Below are 21,220 nucleotides of genomic sequence, written 5' to 3'. Positions count from 1 at the left end.
CCCTTTGCTTAGACGCCCGCCCCGCACCCCACCACCATTTGTTCCCTCCCGAGACCGCCCTCTGAAACAGAGCCCCCAACCCTCGCCCGCCCCCCGGCAGACAGATGCGCCCTCGCCACACCTCTCCTGCAAACCTGGCTCGCGTGTCCCCCCCCTCACCCCCCCCCTCACCCCCCGCCGCCTCCTACTTGTCGTTCTTTGCTTCTTAGTTAATGGTGTGGCAGCATGGTTTGAAGGGGAGACAGACAAGAAGGGGGGGCGAGGGGGGTCATAGCCCATTCTTGCAGCCCTGGAGCCATGCTTCTTTCGCTTGTCTAGCAGGAAACTGAACTCCACCGTGGCTGCCCCCGCACTGCCTCCCCCCCCCCCCTAGTTGGACGAAGCATCGGTCGCACGCCTAGGAGTCAGCATACCGTACAATACTCGCCTCCAACATGCTGCACCACGACAGCCCACTTGTATCCAGCATCTTACACCCAGGACCTTATACCCAGGTGTCACAAGTCTCGCCACCCCGACCCCCAGAAAGCCCCCCGTCCACCGGCCAAGGACTCGGTCGGCACCTCCGTGCCAAGTGGTGCTTACAAGCGACCATCGCCTGCATTTCCCGTGCTTCGGAATCCAAATGCTCTCGCCGGACAGCCTCTAACAGCAGCCCATCTCTCATGCATTACCCGCCATCTCCCGAGCCTCGCTTTCCCCGCAGTATTTCTTTTACGCCCCCAATGATGCCCCATACATCCCCAAGACCACAACCCGTCCCCATCCACCAGACCCGCAACCTCCTACCAATGCATAGTATATGTATTTTTGTCCTAAACCAAAATTAAAATGCTGGCCCTGCATAACGAAGGTCATTTTGAATTATAGAGCCACAAATAGAGTATTTAGAAAACCATGGTGTTAACCCCTGTGGAGCGAAAAGTTACATTGGCTTGGCGCACCATAAGAGGACTTTTTATTCTATTTGCAATACCAGCCACCCGGCAACCTCCTTCTCCCGCTACCTGCCGCAGCTCCCTGCCTCCCCCAGATCCCACCCCTCCGACCAACTTGGTAACCCTTTAGGAAACTTTTGTCACGCTCACTTGCGTAACCCCCCCCCCCCCCCCCCCCTCCAGCATTAGGCCGAACCCAGCATTGAAGCACCATTGTGCAGCTCTGCGATGACCCGACAGCGCTCAACCCCCTGCAGCAGAACATTTGCAAAGCACATTTGATCTGAGTTAATAAGAACTTGTATTTTCTATAAAACGTGGGCTTCCAGCTGACTAGCAAACAAGCATAATCTAATCATTTCTTTTTAACACCATGGTCCACGCGCACTTACACACACCTCATATAATTTACTCCCAGGCCGGCGGGTCAAGGTGTTCATCATTTCTCTACTCTTTTGTAACTTGCACACGTCACTTTTCTCTTGTAGCACACTGTTCGCTACCTCTTACATTATGTTTTTTCTTTTTTTATATACTTTCCCAAGTGCCACCAGTAACGTTTGTTCCTGTGTTTGAGTGTTCGCCGTTTATTGCAGTATTATTCCTCTACTTGTCCATTGTACGCTTTTGTAACGTGCACACATATCACTTTTCCCTCCTGTAATGTATCCATTGTTACCTCATGTATTTTCGTTTCTCCCTATTGCCACTTTTAATTCATGTAACTTAACGGTTGCTTTTGTAATTTGTTCACTTGTAATCTTATCCTCATGCATCAGTTCTGCTCCTATTGTGAAGCGCTCTGACGCCTTCTGGTAAAGTCTGGGCTATGTAAAAATTGCATAGATAAGTAACTATCACCCCGTCTCCCTGCGCATCACTCACTGTACTCTCGGCCTCTGCAACCTCCTTCCTGCCCCCACCTGTCCCCTCGGACAACTTGGTAGAGATGCGGCCCCGCCAGGGCTCCCCCTCCTAGGACTCCCTCCTCGCAGCGTAGCCCCACTCGCACTGCTTCAAACACTCCACTGGCCACGGCAATTCTTTAGGGCCCTAACCCCTGCCTCCATTTAACACCGATACCGATACACATGCCCTTGTGTGCACTGTGGCAGCCTTGATCTAACTCGCCCAACGTCCTATTCTTGCTCATCGGGCATCCTCCTCCTCTCGCTGCGCCTGACCCCATCCCCGCCAAACCCCCGATTGGACATCAGAAGCCGTTGTGATGATCCTTGCCTCCTTATTAATCTTCCCGGGGTGGGGGCGGAGGGGGGTGGATGAGGTGTCCCACTCCCTGCCGTCGCTTCTCCATGCTCATCCCCCGCCCCTCCCCAACCCCATTTGCCAGCCCTTACCATCGGCCGTCCTCCTTGTTCTCCTCCTCTTACAAATCCTTCCTTCTGATGACCCCCTCCTCCTTGTCCCTGCCCCTGCGCCGTGTCTTCCTTGGCCGCCGCCCCCCCCTCTTTTTTTGGGGGGGGGATTTGTGATTCATCCCCCCACTCCCTTTAGCGCCCTTTCTGTCTGCCACCCCTTTTAAGCTTTTTCGCACCCTGGCACCCGCCCCCTCCCCCCCAGCCCAAACCCAGTACACTTTCCCCGAGACAGCGCCCAATGACTTCCTCTGCCCCGTAACTCTACTATTGTCCTACCGTCTCGGCAAGGTGAACTGTCTCACTTGCTGGGCGCCATTTGTGGCCCACTAATTCCGTATCGCACCAACGAACAAGGCCTAATTCCTGCATTATGTCCTTTGGGTCAGCCACGAGTACCACCACCCGATATGTTGTTGTCATGATTACAAAATACCTCTTCGTAATTCTGTCCCCTTTGCTTAGACGCCCGCCCCGCACCCCACCACCATTTGTTCCCTCCCGAGACCGCCCTCTGAAACAGAGCCCCCAACCCTCGCCCGCCCCCGGCAGACAGATGCGCCCTCGCCACACCTCTCCTGCAAACCTGGCTCGCGTGTCTCCCCCCTCACCAACCGCCGCCTCCCACATGTTGTTCTTTGCTTCTTAGTTAATGGTGTGGCAGCATGGTTTGAAGGGGAGACAGACAAGAAGGGGGGGTGAGGGGGGTCATAACCCATTCTAGCAGCACTGGGGCCATGCTTCTTTCGCTTGTCTAGCAGGAAACCGAACTCCACCGTGGCTGCCTCCGCACTGCCCCCCCCCCCCCTAGTTGGACGAAGCATTGGTCGCACGCCTAGGAGTCAGCACACCGTACAATACTCGCCTCCAACATGCTGCACCACGACAGCCCACTTGTATCCAGCATCTTACACCCAGGACCTTATACCCAGGTGTCACAAGTCTCGCCACCCCGACCCCCAGAAAGCCCCCCGTCCACCAGCCAAGGACTCGGTCGGCACCTCCATGCCAAGTGGTGCTTACACGCGACCATCGCCCGCATTTCCCGTGCTTCGAAATCCAAATGCTCTCGCCCGACAGCCTCTAACAGCAGCCCACCTCTAATGCATTACCCGCCATCTCCCGAGCCTCGCTTTCCCCACAGTATTTCTTTTACGCCCCCAATGATGCCCCGTACATCCCCAAGACCACAACCCGTCCCCATCCACCAGACCGGCAACCTCCTGCCAATGCATAGTATATGTATTTTTGTTCTAAACCAAAATTAAAATGCTGGCCCTGCATAACTAAGGTAATTTTGAATTATAGAGCCACAAATAGAGTATTTAGAAAACCATGGTGTTAACCCCTGTGGAGCGAAAAGTTTCATTGGCTTGGCGCACCATAAGAGGACTTCTTATTCTATTTGCAATACCAGCCACCCGGCAACCTCCTTCTCCTGCTACCTGCCGCAGCTCCCTGCCTCCCCCAGATCCCACCCCTCCGACCAACTTGGTGCCCGCCTCATTCGGTCACCCTTTAGGAAACTTTTGTCACGCTCACTTGCGAGCCCACCCACCCCAGCATCAGGCCGAACCCAGCGTTGAAGCACCATTGTGCAGCTCTGCGATGACCCGACAGCGCTTAACCCCCTGCAGCAGAACATTTGCAAAGCACATTTGATCTGAGTTAATAAGAACTTGTATTTTTTATAAAACGTGGGTTTCCAGCTGACTGGCAAACAAGCCTAATCTAATCATTTCTTTTTAACACCATGGTCCACGCGCACTTACACACACCTCATATAATTTACTCCCAGGCCGGCGGGCCAAGGTGTTCAATTTATTACGAATGATAATTGAACGGGGACGGTGGGTGGCGTCAACACTATTCATGTGGTCATTGTGCATCAAGCAGGGCAATTAAGAGCACTAAAGAGAAAGATGTGGGCGCGAAAGGCATTGGTGCGTAATGGCGGCAGGTCTCCACATTACACCATTTCAAAGATAGGAACAACTGCGGATATCACCGGCTTCTAACGCGCGGCCAACCATCTGAACATGCACTTTCTGGTCTTTTAAAAGCAAACACTTTTGGTTTCCCATTGCGCGGATGCTCCTGTAATTTCTCTCTTGTCTCCGATACTAGAGATAAGAGATAAAAGAAGGACACCGACTCTGGCGCCCCTTTTGGACTCGAAAGACATCCTCTAATGCGCGTGTTGTTCATTGAGGTATATACTAAGCACTTCCTTTCTACCAAGGTGTCTCCACTGATTCCAAAACAGCATCACAGCTGCAGGATAAAAGGACACCGTGTCTGTGCAGGAGGCAGCCAGCGTCACCTCTAATAACCGTCACTGTCCCCTGTCAGCCGCCTCCGTTTCCTATCCGTGGGAGTAAACTTCAATGATTCTAATAATAGTCAGTAATAATACCACCACAGCATCACTCAGCACCACCACAGCATCACTCAGCACCACCACAGCACCACTCAGCACCACTACTCAGCACCGCCACAGCATCACTCAGCACCACCACAGCATCACTCAGCACCACCACAGCATCACTCAGCACCACCACAGCATCACTCAGCACCACCACAGCATCACTCGGCACCACCACAGCATCACTCAGCACCACCACAGCATCACTCAGCACCACCACAGCACCACTCAGCACCACCACAGCATCACTCAGCACCACCAGCACCACCACAGCATCACTCAGCACCACCACTCCGCACCACCACAGCATCACTCAGCACCACCACAGCATCACTCAGCACCACCACAGCACCACTGAGCACCACCACAGCATTACTCAGCACCACCACAGCATCACTCAGCACCACCACAGCATCACTCAGCACCACCACAGCATCACTCAGCATCACCACAGCACCACTCAGCGCCACACCAGCACCACTCAGCGCCACCCTAGCACCACCACAGCACCACTCATCACCACCACAGCACCACTCATCACCACCACAGCACCACTCAGCTCCACCACAGTGGAGAAGTGTGGCTCACTGGTTAGAGGAGGCAGACCTGGAAGCAGAGGTCAGCCCGGGACCAGGGTTCAATTCCCGGCTCGGCGGGGTCTTGAGTCCTAAAATGTCCATTGACTCGACAATTCTCGCTCTGGTGCCTACTCGATTCACGGGTTCACACTCTGCGACTCTGGGCAATAGCTTGCTTAATCTCCACAACGGCCCCTCGCGGCGGGATGCCTGGCTTTCACCTTGCGGATACCCTGCCGGGGTTATCTCACAGGGGAATACCAGGACGGGTTCCCTAAGCAAGCGCTTAGAGACCAGTTGGTGATTTGCGCTATATAAATTCCTGTACATTGTATATTTACCACAGCACCACTCAGCAGCACCACTCAGCACCACTCAGCAACAGCACAGCAGCAATAAGCGCAACACCAGCATCACTCAGCGCAACACCAGCATCACTCAGCGCCACCCCAACATCACTCAGCGCCACACCAGCATCAGTCCGCAAAAACACAGCATCACTCAGCACCACCCAAAAATCACCATTAGTGCCAACACAGCATCACTCAGCAGCAAAACAGCACCGCTCTGCACCACCACATTATCACTAGGCAGCAACACATTAACACTCAGCGCAACACCATCAACACCACAGCACCACTCTACACCACAACACAAATCAGCACCACCACAGCAACACTCAAAGCAAAGATCAAAGCCATTGGGATTTGTAATATCAATACATGTAAGTCAGGGAAAAACTAAACATGTATCTTTACTAATGCTATAGGTGTCACATTTGCTAATTTTATAACTATTGGCATTTCAAAGAACAATATTAATAATTTTTAATATTTTAAAAACCTAAACATAACTTAAAAAATAATTATATTTACAATACCAATAGTTCCAACTTTTCTAATGCGAGACCTATTGCATTTCCAATGCTTGTTATTTTATTTGAATAGTCTACCCATCAGACCTTTGGCAACTGGAGAAGAATGTATTTTCCCTGGTATAAGGGCACAATAGCAGTTTAGGGAACAGATGCACTTTATGATGTATGCCTCTTTATGAGGTGCAATAATTGGGGATCAGTGGGGATTCAGAAGGTGGGGGAGAGAAATTCCTTCTCCATTTTTTTACTTTTCTTATCGGCATAATTGCACTTTTTGGAGCACAGGCACTCTATGACATCTAGCACTTTAGGAATTGCAATCATTTGAAACAATTGGGAATCAGTTTTGGTCCTATAATGTAACGTTGCTGATAGGAAAAGGAAAGGTTGGAACCCTGCTTAGTGATGCACATTTGGGGTGGGGTAGGATAAGGAGATACAATGTTGTTTTAAGATGTTTGGTAAATCTGGTCAGTGCAACTTGTTCCGTATTTCTGGATTATTGTTTCAGCATTTATGTGTATATTTGGATTGCTATATTGTACTATGCATTTTCCGTCCTTGGATCATTGGCTTTAAATTCAGTTAAAAAAATAAATCCACAGGGGCTCTCCAGGCCACTAGCTAGACGTGATTCTTTTGAAGGCAGCAATACTGTGGATGTTCTAAGACCACCTTTCTAGACACAGGCCCTTCCCAGAGGCAGCAACAGTAGGCATACCACCCTTGCACCCCTAAAGGCTACACTAGAGGCTGGTATATGGGAAATAATAGAGGAAGAGCTATGGGAAGTTCTTGAAATTTGGCTTTCACAAAACACTGACTCCTTACAGCTTCCACCTGACCACACACTACCTGTTTGGCCGAGAATCAGGGATTTCCTGTCACGCTGACAGGAACTCAGTTCAGACAAATAGGTTCTTCCCATTAATCAACATGGTTACTGCCTAGAGCTTCACTCTTTTTGTTTCTTCAATAAACGTTATTTGATTTTTATTCATTCCGTCAAAGAGAGAGTGGAAACAAGAAGCATGAGAGTCTACAGCTTGACAAATGAAGTTAATTACCGGTATATATTGTTAGATTCTCTATCCAAATACTCTGTTATCTTCAACTGAAAAGTAATAATTGTCCAGGTTGTCATAGCTGCTGTTTAACAATAGTAACTCTTCCCTCACCCCATTCCATCTGGATCAGACTGTCAAATTAGCTTTTCAAGGTGCTCCATTGTTTACCCTCTCTATAGCCTTGGCAGCTTCTATCTATGAATGTAGGTGTGGGACTCAAGGTTCAGTTGGTTTACTTGCCCCACAATCCCTCAGCGAGGTCTATCATTGTCCTCACAGTAATATTTTAGACCCCTGCCTTCTTCCCTACGTAGTGCTCTCCCCTCCATCTCTGCCCACAATAAGGCATCTGTATGCCAAGTTACGGCAGACAGCAGGTGAGCAGATTTCCACCATGTTGTAACGCATCTCTTGTCCATTAGGAGCAATATATCCGTAAATCTTATTGTCACTTTAGTTTTGTGGGACCTCGTGATGTGCCTATCAAACACGATTTAGAAAAGGGGGTGGTGATGAACAGAGTATCTGAGTTAAACAGACCACTCTTACCCAGTCCAAAGATCAGGGCTTGATCCATCACCGTTATTTATCTCACTGCCCCATCCCAGCTCAGAACCTGGCTATATGCAAATCAGTCTGTCCCTGGCCCAGTGCATCATGGGAACAGGGCAGACTAAACTACCAAGCCAATTCTTCACCAGAAAGGAGACAAGCTACCGGGGACCGGTTTCTGGCATTTCAGCCTTCTTCGGCCCGGCTTGCTTGAATCCTGATGGAGCAGTGAGAAAGTGACTCATGTCTGAGTATACCCTGCCACACCTATAGTGGCCAAAAACGATTTAGAAAAGGGGGTGGTGATGAACAGAGTGTCTGAGTTAAACAGACCACTCTTACCCAGTCTAAAGATCAGGGCTTGATCCATCACCGTTATTTATCTCACTGCCCCATCCCAGCTCAGAACCTGGCTATATGCAAATCAGTCTGTCCCTGGCCCAGTGCATCATGGGAACAGGGCAGACTAAACTACCAAGCCAATTCTTCACCAGAAAGGAGACAAGCTACCGGGGACCGGTTTCTGGCATTTCAGCCTTCTTCGGCCCGGCTTGCTTGAATCCTGATTCAAGAGACTCTGTCCCTCACCACCCCTTGTTGTAAATATTTTTGTCCACCCTAAGCGTGGAAGGGTATTCTCAGATGTGAGACCCTTGCTCATTGCACCATCAGGATTCAAGCAAACCGGGCCGAAGACGGCTGTAATGCCAGAAACCGGTCCCCGGGAGCTTGTTTCCTTCCCAGTGTAAGAATTGGCTTTTGTAGTTTGGTTTGCCCTGTTCCCATCATGCACTGGGACAGGAACAGACTAATTTGCATACAGCCAGGTTCTGAAACTGGGATGGTGCAGTGAGCTAAAAAACGGTGTTGGATCTAGCCCTGATCTCTTGACTGGGTGAGAGCTTTCTGCTTAATTCAGAGACTCTGTCCCTCACCACCCCTTGTTGTAAATATTTTTGTCCACCCTAAGCGTGGAAGGGTATTCTCAGATGTGAGACCCTTGCTCATTGCACCATCAGGATTCAAGCAAACCGGGCCGAAGACGGCTGTAATGCCAGAAACCGGTCCCCGGGAGCTTGTTTCCTTCCCAGTGTAAGAATTGGCTTTTGTAGTTTGGTTTGCCCTGTTCCCATCATGCACTGGGACAGGAACAGACTAATTTGCATACAGCCAGGTTCTGAAACTGGGATGGTGCAGTGAGCTAAAAAACGGTGTTGGATCTAGCCCTGATCTCTTGACTGGGTGAGAGCTTTCTGCTTAATTCAGAGACTCTGTCCCTCACCACCCCTTGTTGTAAATATTTTTGTCCACCCTAAGCGTGGAAGGGTATTCTCAGATGTGAGACCCTTGCTCATTGCACCATCAGGATTCAAGCAAACCGGGCCGAAGACGGCTGTAATGCCAGAAACCGGTCCCCGGGAGCTTGTTTCCTTCCCAGTGTAAGAATTGGCTTTTGTAGTTTGGTTTGCCCTGTTCCCATCATGCACTGGGACAGGAACAGACTAATTTGCATACAGCCAGGTTCTGAAACTGGGATGGTGCAGTGAGCTAAAAAACGGTGTTGGATCTAGCCCTGATCTCTTGACTGGGTGAGAGCTTTCTGCTTTATTCAGAGACTCTGTCCCTCACCACCCCTTGTTGTAAATATTTTTGTCCACCCTAAGCGTGGAAGGGTATTCTCAGATGTGAGACCCTTGCTCATTGCACCATCAGGATTCAAGCAAACCGGGCCGAAGACGGCTGTAATGCCAGAAACCGGTCCCCGGGAGCTTGTTTCCTTCCCAGTGTAAGAATTGGCTTTTGTAGTTTAGTTTGCCCTGTTCCCATCATGCACTGGGACAGGAACAGACTAATTTGCATACAGCCAGGTTCTGAAACTGGGATGGTGCAGTGAGCTAAAAAACGGTGTTGGATCTAGCCCTGATCTCTTGACTGGGTGAGAGCTTTCTGCTTAATTCAGAGACTCTGTCCCTCACCACCCCTTGTTGTAAATATTTTTGTCCACCCTAAGCGTGGAAGGGTATTCTCAGATGTGAGACCCTTGCTCATTGCACCATCAGGATTCAAGCAAACCGGGCCGAAGACGGCTGTAATGCCAGAAACCGGTCCCCGGGAGCTTGTTTCCTTCCCAGTGTAAGAATTGGCTTTTGTAGTTTGGTTTGCCCTGTTCCCATCATGCACTGGGACAGGAACAGACTAATTTGCATACAGCCAGGTTCTGAAACTGGGATGGTGCAGTGAGCTAAAAAACGGTGTTGGATCTAGCCCTGATCTCTTGACTGGGTGAGAGCTTTCTGCTTAATTCAGAGACTCTGTCCCTCACCACCCCTTGTTGTAAATATTTTTGTCCACCCTAAGCGTGGAAGGGTATTCTCAGATGTGAGACCCTTGCTCATTGCACCATCAGGATTCAAGCAAACCGGGCCGAAGACGGCTGTAATGCCAGAAACCGGTCCCCGGGAGCTTGTTTCCTTCCCAGTGTAAGAATTGGCTTTTGTAGTTTGGTTTGCCCTGTTCCCATCATGCACTGGGACAGGAACAGACTAATTTGCATACAGCCAGGTTCTGAAACTGGGATGGTGCAGTGAGCTAAAAAACGGTGTTGGATCTAGCCCTGATCTCTTGACTGGGTGAGAGCTTTCCGCTTAATTCAGAGACTCTGTCCCTCACCACCCCTTGTTGTAAATATTTTTGTCCACCCTAAGCGTGGAAGGGTATTCTCAGATGTGAGACCCTTGCTCATTGCACCATCAGGATTCAAGCAAACCGGGCCGAAGACGGCTGTAATGCCAGAAACCGGTCCCCGGGAGCTTGTTTCCTTCCCAGTGTAAGAATTGGCTTTTGTAGTTTGGTTTGCCCTGTTCCCATCATGCACTGGGACAGGAACAGACTAATTTGCATACAGCCAGGTTCTGAAACTGGGATGGTGCAGTGAGCTAAAAAACGGTGTTGGATCTAGCCCTGATCTCTTGACTGGGTGAGAGCTTTCTGCTTAATTCAGAGACTCTGTCCCTCACCACCCCTTGTTGTAAATATTTTTGTCCACCCTAAGCGTGGAAGGGTATTCTCAGATGTGAGACCCTTGCTCATTGCACCATCAGGATTCAAGCAAACCGGGCCGAAGACGGCTGTAATGCCAGAAACCGGTCCCCGGGAGCTTGTTTCCTTCCCAGTGTAAGAATTGGCTTTTGTAGTTTGGTTTGCCCTGTTCCCATCATGCACTGGGACAGGAACAGACTAATTTGCATACAGCCAGGTTCTGAAACTGGGATGGTGCAGTGAGCTAAAAAACGGTGTTGGATCTAGCCCTGATCTCTTGACTGGGTGAGAGCTTTCCGCTTAATTCAGAGACTCTGTCCCTCACCACCCCTTGTTGTAAATATTTGTGCCTATCAAACAGGCCTCTATTGATATCAACTTGGGATAGCCCATAACGTCTGCTAGGGTACTCTGGGCTGTATTCCAATACCCAATATTGTTTCTGCGACGGGCAATCTCACAGGACAAGCTGAAAGTCTCCGGGGAACGATTACAACTAATACTGTCAGTATGCACCCCTGGGAACAGATGACTGATTTTCTGTGGTTTCCGTTTAGAGTGTTTAAATGAATAAAGCGAAAATGGGCATTCCTGGATAACTCATGGGTGTATTCTAACGTCCCATGCCATTCCTGGCCATTATATACTCTCCCTAAGAATTTCTCTCATGACTTCCTCAAAGGCTACAGGGATATAGCTTTGTGTTATCTGATTGCCCTATACAACCATGTTACCAATCTTCGACCGTGTCCCATAATATGTAATGTCTGCAGCAGAGAATTGGTGGTGGGTACAGCAGGAGTCTCAGCCCAGTGTCATCTAAGGGATCCTAAAATCCTTTTATATAAAGGAAGAATTGTCCCTGTGGCAAAGTGTACTGGTTGTGTAGTGTGTTGAAGTACATCAGTTCCCCTTCTGGTATAGGTCTCCAAGAATATGGAGGCAAACCCCTTCCCAGGCCTCTTATTTCTGGGAAAAGAGCAAACCCGTCTCAGTGGGGAATCAGTGTAGAGGAATTGCTGGGGCAAATGGCAGTGTGTTGCCCATGTATTTGAAGCCCTTCAGGGCCATGGCATTAGTCAGCAACAGTGGGGCTTTCCCCACGCCCCTCCTCTCTGCAAATAGTAGCATGCTCAGAGCTCCTGCTTGAGTCTTGGCAGTCATGTATCTGGTTTCTTGTATGTGGGCCCCCGCGAGCCACCTGCTTGGCCATCGTAGTTGGACCACCAAATAATAACCACACAAGTTAGGTGCTCCCTTGCGCCCTTTGTCCGGTGAAAGTCTTAACTTGGTTAGACTTATTCGTTGTCTCCCTGTTCCCCATATAAAGGTTGTTAGTAGCTAGTCTATTTGGCCAAAATACTTCTTTGGGATCACTAGGGGGAGATTTGCAAATTAATAAAGCAAGTGGGTAACTATCACCATTTTGGAGATAGCTATACGGCTCAGAACAGATAACGGTCCTCCAAAGAGCCACCTGGGCGTGTGGAGATCCCACAGCTCTACACAAGCTGCCATCAGATTGGTCTGTGTGGGCATGATAGATACTTATTCCTAGGTACCGGAATGTTGTGGCTGCCCAGTGTATAATATTGGTTCTGAGTTTGACCTCTCTGCTTGGGGCATTATGAAACAACAGGAAAACCTTAGACTTTGTTGGGTTGACTTTGACCCCCAAGATACAACCAAAGTCTGTAAGTCCCTGTAAAAGCGGTGTAAAGTCGGCCCCCAAGTCTCGAAAAAACACCCAATATCTCGTCCACATAGAGCAAAATCCCATGCATGGTGTCTGCAGTGGTAAGCCCCATGATAGACTGCTCCGTCTCAGGTGCATGGCTAGGGGTACGATGGCAAGCATAAATAGCAGGGGTGATAGGAAGCAGTCCTGCCTCATACCCCTAGATATTGTATATACTACTGAAATATGCTGTCTTTTCTTTGCGCTAACTGTGGGTCACCAGTATATGAGCTTGAGCCATTGCAACAGGTGGTTGAGTATCCTGAAACGAGTCAGGGTTCGGAACTGGTACTATCGGCGAAGGGTATTGAACGCCTGTTCAGTTTTGAGGGCACCCTCTATAATCCTTCACTCCTCAGGGGTCCCCTCCATAATTTGGTAAAATCTCCTATTATTCAAGGATTTGCTTCTCCTAGGGGTGAAACCATTCTAATCCATGTTGATTAGCAGAGGGAGGATTACTAGCAGTCTTGTTGCAAGTATTTTACTCAGAATTTTTGTAATTTGTATTTAGGATGGAATTAGGACCTTAGACAACCAACTTTACTGGAGGGCACCCGTATTTCAGTATTGATGTTTTTACTGCCCCAGAAAATGAAGCCGGGAGGATGCCTGCATTTAGCGCCATCTCATACATGCGTTGTAGTTTAGGAATCAGAATCGTAGCAAAGGCTAAGTAGAATTCCACTGGGAAGCCATCAGATCCTGGCACCTTAACTGTTGGTAACTGTTGGATGGCTCGTGCTCAGAGACTGGGACTTGTAGACCTTCTAACAGATCTCTGGTCATGACCGGGAACTGCAGTCCCACCAGAAAGGTCTCAATGACCTCGTCATCAATAGGGGGGCGGTGGTCAGAATAGAGTATCTGATAATACTGCTGGAACATCCCATTAACTTCTGATTGCATATTGAGTTCCTGGTCCTACCTCCTCTGTATAGATAGCATGCGTGAGTGAGTCTGCTGAGGTCTGATTAGGCATGCCAGTAAGTGTCCCGCTCTATCCTCCTCCCTATGCTTACTCTCAATATGTATGTTGTAGTCTAAGTACTGAATCCATTCCAACAGAGTAGCCTGATTATTCTGTGCTTCTTGTAATTGTGGCAGTGACATTGAGTCACTTACAGCTGCCCTCTGAAGGATTATAAGAGAGGCCTCTAAAGGTTTCAGTTCCCCTTTAGCAGCACATCTTAGGTTCCTATGGCAGCAACCAGACAGGTCCCTCTCATAGCCACCTTGAATGCCTCTCACTCCACAAGGAGGGACAAATCTGTGCCCTTGTTTTTTGCGGAAGTAGTCAATTGCTGCCTTTAATAGCATGTCTTTAATTTCTGGATCTTTGACAGTTGTCTAGAGTGTCACTTATACTCCCCAACATACCACCTTGTGCCTCATACCTCGGGTAGGATCACAGACACCTTTTAGAGAAAGGCATATGAGCACTCCTACAGAAAGGAGCCATCGAACCTGTATCTTTACAACACCAAGGGAAGGAGGTTTACTCTCTGTACTTTCTTATCCTCAAGAACAATGGGTTCCTCAGATCAGTCCTTGATCTCTGACCTCTCAACCAATACATCCTGTTGGAACACTTCCACATGCTAACTCCTTTTGACGTCATACCTGTGCTGCAGCAAGGTGATTTCATGGCAGCAGTGGATCTAAAGGATACACGCTTCGACATTCCGATCCACCCAACTCACCAACGCTATGTGCGCTTTGTGGTAAGTGGACTTCATTACCAATTCAAGGTCTTGCCTTTTGGCATAACCACCGCCCAAGGCATCTTCAGAAAATGTCTAGTGGTGGTTGCAGCACATCTAAGGTGAGAGGGCATTCACATATTCCCCTACTTGGAAGATTGATTAATCAAGAGCTCAAGCGATCTTCAGTGTCTTGCCCTTAGACACACTGTTCTATTTCTCCTACATGCCTTAGGCTTAACTATCAACATCCCTAAATCAAACCTGGTCCCTCTACAGGTGCAACCCTTTCTAGGGTCAATCCTAAAGTTGGCAACGGGCAAAACCTGCCCCAGCCATTAATAATTCCTGGCTTTCCAACAGCTTGTTCTCTTTTACAACCAAATCATCTTCTACCAGTCAGAACAGTTATGCGCCTTCTTGCCATGATGGCCTCCTACATCACCATAGTTCTCTATGCCACCCGCTCGTTTCAATAGTGCCATGTAGCACAATGGCCCAAGGCGGAGGGTCACATGGACGATCTAGTGTTGGTAAAGTCCAGTGTTCATCGCCCTCTGCAGTGGTGGTGGAACAGCAACAATCGGTTGCAGGGCTGGCCTTTCAAAGACCCCCTCACCCCAGGTCACCATCACCACAGAGGCATTGCAAGCAGGATTATGCGTACATGTCAATCTCACAGCAGTACAAGTATTATTGAGCTCACAACAGCAGGGTTACCGCATCCGCTACTTCATACACATTGCAATCCAACTAGCCCTCAAAGCCCTTCTTCCACAGATACAGGGCAAGGCCAAATCTTCGCCTCCAGGTCACCCACACCTACTGTCTGTGGGCAGTGCACTATGGATGAACTGGTCCAGGAAACATGCTTATGCTTTTCAGCCGTTACCTCTTCTTCCACTATTGATGTACTAGATCTGACAAACATCCCAGACATTCATCCTTATAGCCATCATCTGGGTCAGACAGTCCTAGTACTCCACTCTACTCGAAATGCCCACCAGTACCCACGAAAAACTCCTCAACAGGCTGGACATTCTCATCTGGAACCAGGGTCAGAACAGACATCCAGACAACAAACACCTCAACCAAGTGATTTGGCACCTGAGATCCTAGAGTTTGGCTACCAACGCCTTCCTCAGGAGTCCATGGACGTACTAAAGGAAGCATGCAGGCCAACTACTCAAACTTGCTATGCAGCAAAATGGAAAAGGTTTGCCCACTACTTTATCCCAAAGCACATAGATCCGTTAACATCAGAGGTCCAGGAAGTTATATGCTACCTCCTTTAACGAAAACACTCTGTGTTAGCATACACTTCAATTAAGCTTCATTTAGCAGCCATAGCTGCTTAAATGCAGAATAGAGAACACACCTCGTGGTCTGTACACCAGTCATCAAGGCTTTCTTAGAAGGCCTTAAAGGAGTCATTCCCCCAAAAGTGCCTCCAGTCCCTCAATGGAATTTCAATATAGTCCTCGCCAGACTCCTGAGTCCCCTTTTTGAGCCAATGCATTCCTGCCTCCTTCAGTTGCTCTCCTCAATGGTTGCATTCTTAATGCCTATAACCTCACTTAGACGTATCAGTGAACTGCAACCACTCAAATACAAAAACCCTATAACCAATTCTAAAACAACAGGGTAGTACTATGAACAATCCAAAGGTTCTGCCCATGGTGATGTCACCCTTTCGTCTCAACCAGACCATAGAACTTCTGCTTTTCTTTCCACATCCCTCCACACTTTATATGCCAAGAGGGCTCTCACGTACCAAACCCTTTCTTAAGCTAGGCCAGTTAAAATATTCAAGTGCATTCAGACACTACTACCTCAAAACCAAGGGAGTTCTCCCTGTACCACCGAGGGCGCACACCATATGAAAGAAGGCTTCTTCAATGGCTTTCCTTGAAAACAATGCTCTGGTTGATTTATATCAGGCAACCTCATGGACAACCCCACACTCTTTATCAAACACTACTGTGTGGGTGTTCGTGCTAAACAGCAAACCTTTGTTGGCCAGATGGACCTAATGACCCCTTTTCAGACATCTATTTCATCTACACGCTAGCCACCTCTTAAACAGAGGGATTGCTTTACTATCTATTAAGAGAATGTGCACCCACAGCAACACATGCTACGAACAGAAAATGTTACTTACTCTGTAAACATCTATTTATAGTGTACTAGCAGCCCGCCCCGGCGTTGCCCGGGGCAGAAGGGGGCTGGGGGCAGCATCGCAGCAGGAGAGGCGCAGCAGAGCGGCCGGGAGCAGCAGAGCGTACTTAGTGTTTCCTTGCTCCCGTTTTGTTGGTCCTGGCCGCTTCTGCCCACGCTCGTGTCCGCTGGTTCTCGGCGCTTGTTTTCTTGGTCCTGGCCACTTCTGCCGACTCTCCTGTCTGCTCTTACTCTGCGCTCCCCTGGGCATGTCGAGACTCCTCTATTCGCTCTGGACCTTGGAGGGTGTCGCTTTCGCTGTTTCTCCGCGCTCGTTGTATTGGTCCTGGCTGCTTCTGCCGACTCTCCTGTCTGCTCTTACTCTGCGCTCCCCTGGGCATGTCGACGCTCCTCTACGTGCTCCGGACCTTGGAGGGTGTTGCTTCCTTTCTCCTGTCCGCTCCTCGCAGGGTGTTGCTTCCGGCTTCCGCGCTCCCCCGTGATGTCAGCACGCATCAGCACGCACGTCGTTAGCTGGCGCTACTTCTAAGGGACTACTTTCCCTTAAAAATTATGTTGCCCTTCTAACATATATATTTTGTTTTTATATAGCCTATGTCCTTCTGCTTGCCCTGGAGTTTTGAAAGATGTATTGGGTGTTTGGATTGGTGGTGTACTTTTCGAGTTTACCTGGCTCAAAGGACACAGTTCTCTCTTTATAATAGTAGTATAGATAGTGCTCTAGAAATGCACCCACTCTCTTCCTTCGAGACGTATGGCTCCGGCTGCAGATCTATCTCCTTCCTTCCTTCTCTTCTATACCGTATTCTCTAAAAATGCACATGTGCACCACTTTTTTCTACCACTCTCGCCCGCTGAGCGAAACAAAATCTATCATGGAGTCGGTGCCCATGCACAATGCAAGCATAAGGAGCAACCACCTAATTCTTTGCAGCTCATAATAGTTTTAAAGAAAAACAAGTTGCAAATGTCCGAGCCCAACACTAGAAGTCAGGAGTATGCAGTACATGTGAATCTACAGCACTACCTGCTATGAACAGATGCTTACAGGGTAAATAGCACACTCTTTTTCCGTTTTCTATCAGATAGATTGTTACAAATTCTGACAATTAAAAGCACTTATAAAGTCAGCGGACATAGCATCGTTTGTCCGCTCTGCTCACTATCTTCTGTGAAAGATATACATTGCAATTTACTTGTTTGAATTTGAATGCAGTGAGTTCTCTCCGAAAAAAAGGGACAGAAGTTTTGTGCAATAAAAATGGGTGTTCTTTAAAAGTCATTTATTTTCTATTGTCTTTTCAGCACACCTTCATCAAGAATGCTAAGCCAGTTTCAATTTTGAGGGATCTGATTACTGAAGCCATGGAAATCAAGGCGAAAAGACATGAAGAACAACAACGGGAATTAGAAGAGGAGGATGAAAATTCGGTTTGTATTTCTCTTCCAATGGTAAAATGCATGTTCCTTATATTCAGCGCCTCCTGGGATGTATGTTAATGGTGACATAGTCGTTAAAGGATACACAGCCTTATTGCTTCAGTGAATATCTAGACATCTTGTCTTCAAAATATTGGCCCGGCTCCTTATTTTCTTCAAAGTGCTGGATAATTTTAACTTTAGAGCCTAAATAACGACATGATTGCAGATCCAGAATGAGGATTATGCAGACCCGGTGCCTGTTATAACTAAACTTGCGCTATAGATGGCTGCAGACCAGGAAAAGAAAAGCCTTGCATAAAATGACTTAGCTGTGTATTGAGTTTCGGCCCATTAACAGAGGTAAGTGCAAATGGATCTCTGTGGGTGCAAATCCATGGATACATAAGGTAATGAAGACCCCGAGCACAAGTTGAAACAAACAGATTAATGTACATTCTATAGTGGACTCCTGTACTACCCTACATGTAATGCTACATGAACATTTCTGCGTGTCCCAATAGTGCTCTAGACAAGTGAAGAGGATGTGATTGATGCCTATACTTGAGTTCAGCTGCTTCACCATGGAGCTGTGCTTTTCTTGCAAGCTACCTTGCTTAAGTGACCTTGACTTCTTGATTTGGAAATTTCATTTCCAAGTGCTCTTGGGCCTTGTAAAAAAGACAGAACTGTCTGACATCATTTAGCAGCTAGTGAGGCTGGTAATCTAGTACCAAGCAGAACAGTGGTGTCGATAGGAGCCAGGAGGAACATGGCGGCAGGCTGAACGCCGGTCGCAGAGGCTCCGGGGGAACTGCTCGGTCGGCTGAAATGCGGAGGATAACGAAGTGAAACCAGGTGGCTTGATTCGGCAGTTGTTGAGGTAAGAGGGTGATGGCGCTGCTTAGAGATTACGAGCAGATGTTGTCAACCTAATTCGCTCGTTTTTCTCTTTTTTCGTCTTCCCAAGGTTTGGGCTCAGCTCCGGCTCTGGCTGCGATTATACTCCCTGTTCCCTTCAGTGGCGGCAGCGGCCGGACCCGGGGGCAAGAGAGGCACGTATGATTTTCAAGGGGGAGACGGAGGAAGGACGAATTGGAGAACGCCGGACGAGCTTGTCGACTCGAACCCGCTCGGTTTTGGCGTTACTCCAGCTCCGGGGGCCAGTCTGTAAGGATATTTGCTACACCCCTCATTTTTTTGGTACATCAACGCAGATATCAGCGGTAAGGCGCTTTAAGGCGGGGTTAGTGGTGAAGTACGATTGTATGGATCTGGAGTTGGCAGCTGTTGTTCCGGTTAACCCCACAAGTGGGGGGGAGGTAGAGCAGTGCCGAGAACAGGCACAGAGGCAGACATTGGCTGATAAATCCGCTCTGTTTCCAGTTACGATCCCCAGTTGCTGTTCTGCTCCTATCTTTACCTCGGGTGTTGCTCCCGTCACTAATAACTCTACGTGGGAACAGGGAGAGCTGTTAGCTGTATCACTTTCCCCGCCAAAGAGACGCAGGAACAGATATCAGCTTAGATCACAGCAGGAGCTGATATCGAAGGGAGTGTTTGATTCAATAGAAAGGGAGCTGCCTATGCCATTAACCTCCGGTAAAGGAAAAAAAAAAGACTGGGAGGATAAAAAAAGTTAAGGGGTTGAAAATAGCTCAATTCCCCCCAAAAAATAACCCTTCACTTAAGACCTACTTTAAAATAATGGAGCAAGCTGCGGGTTCTGAAGCGCAGTTGGATATAGCCATGGCTGCTCAAGGGACCGGGGCCCCCCGCTCCCTTTGGAAAATCATTTTGCGCCTTTGGAGGGCTTGTTGGATGCCGGGAGTGGGGGAGTCGATTTGGTTGAAGTTCTAACCATTGAGCCCCAGGTCGAGCAGTCTGCTATAGTTAGTCCCCTTCCTTCTCCCTCACATCCCTCTCATTTTAAAAGAGCCTCGGAAGCCCCACAGAGTCCTCAGGTCTCTCTTACAGTAGCGGTTCCCACGCCACAACTATCTGGAGAGGGGGTAATACTCATAGCCATTGCAAGGTTTTAACTCAGTCAAACAATCTGGTTCAGGTTCAGGAAGATCGGAGGCAGTCCGAGAGCTCAGACGGAGACAGGCTGGGCTCCCTCTTTCAATCTTTAAGGGGGGACCTAATGACCAAATTTGAAATCTCAGAAAGTAATCAAAAGGCTATTCACGACCGGTTCGATTTATTGGAGTCCAAATTAGACGATGTTATCACCCGGACTGGAAATCTGGAAGTTGAAGTTGCTGCCTTATCTGAATCTTTCCAAGTGAACTCCAAGGATATTGACACCCTAAAACTGCAGAACAGATCCCTTGCTATGGATCTGGAGAGACTAGAAACGCAAGCCCGTCGGAACAATCTTAGAATCTTGAAGATACCTGTGGGGAAGAACATGATGACATCAAGGGTATTTTTTGTAAGCTTTTAAGGGATGGTGTCTTAAAAGATCGGCCCGATATCGATTTGGAGGCGGAAATACAAAGGGTGCATAGGGACCCCTTCAAGCTACGTACAGACAGGAAAGCTCCCAGAAAGATTCTAGTGAACTTTCAGTCCTACAGTATTAAGGAGTTAATTTTGGGAAGATGTTTATCCCAGTCTGTCCTCCATCATCGGGCAAACCCATATTTAATAAGATCAGATATTGTGGGAGAACAGCCCAGAGGCAGTGGGAAGTGGGTTCCAGGATGCCTGAACTGAGATAATTCGGAGCTCAAGTCCAAATGAAATTTCCTGCCTTATTAAAGATCATGTGGCGGAACAAAATGTATAACTGCAGTCAGCCTGAGGATGTAGACAACCTCCTTTCTCAGAGGAGGCATAAATAACAGCACAATGAGAAAGTAGAAAGGGGGAAGAGAGAATGGGGGAAAAGATGAAGAACGAGCGAAATACTAGGGACAGCACAAGGTGGGAGTGTTATAATAATGTGATAAGGTTATTTGGAAAAAAAAAATGAAAGGGAAATAAAGGGATAAAATAAATTATCAAAATATATGGTTTTATTTGAAGCACCATCCTCTTAAATATTAGGATTTGTAACATCATGCCACCGTAGGTGTAGTTGAAGACAATTCAGCCACGGGCAGTTCTCCTGGGGCCCTAAAGGCGGTTACATCGTCAGGTATGAAGGAAGGGTTCCTCGGGGTGGGGTTGGGAGGGTTCACTGGGTGGCAGGGAAAAGGGAAAAAACGTCCTCATAAGTAAAGAAGATATCTTATCTACTTAAAGCTCTGGATGTGTGGGAAGTAGGTGCCAGAACATGAGTGGGTCATCAAGCATAAAAATCCTCTCCTGGAACGTGAACGG

The 21,220-nt window shown here is 48.3% G+C and overlaps 1 protein-coding gene across 1 annotated transcript in view; it reads left to right on the top strand.

Moving 5' to 3' along the window:
• STK3 (serine/threonine kinase 3) overlaps positions 1 to 21,220 on the top strand; it is a 1,148,864-nt gene that overhangs the window by 678,273 nt on the left and 449,371 nt on the right. The window contains exon 8 of the mRNA XM_086966048.1: positions 17,777 to 17,902. Within this exon, the coding sequence (XP_086822174.1) occupies positions 17,777 to 17,902 (126 nt within the window). The remainder of the gene's footprint in view (positions 1 to 17,776; positions 17,903 to 21,220) is intronic.

This window comes from Lissotriton vulgaris, chromosome 4_1, assembly GCF_964263255.1.
Source record: "Lissotriton vulgaris chromosome 4_1, aLisVul1.2, whole genome shotgun sequence".
NCBI lineage: Eukaryota > Metazoa > Chordata > Amphibia > Caudata > Salamandridae > Lissotriton > Lissotriton vulgaris.
The sequence above is the reverse complement of the archived record's forward strand: the minus strand, read 5'-3'. Positions and strand labels throughout refer to the sequence as shown.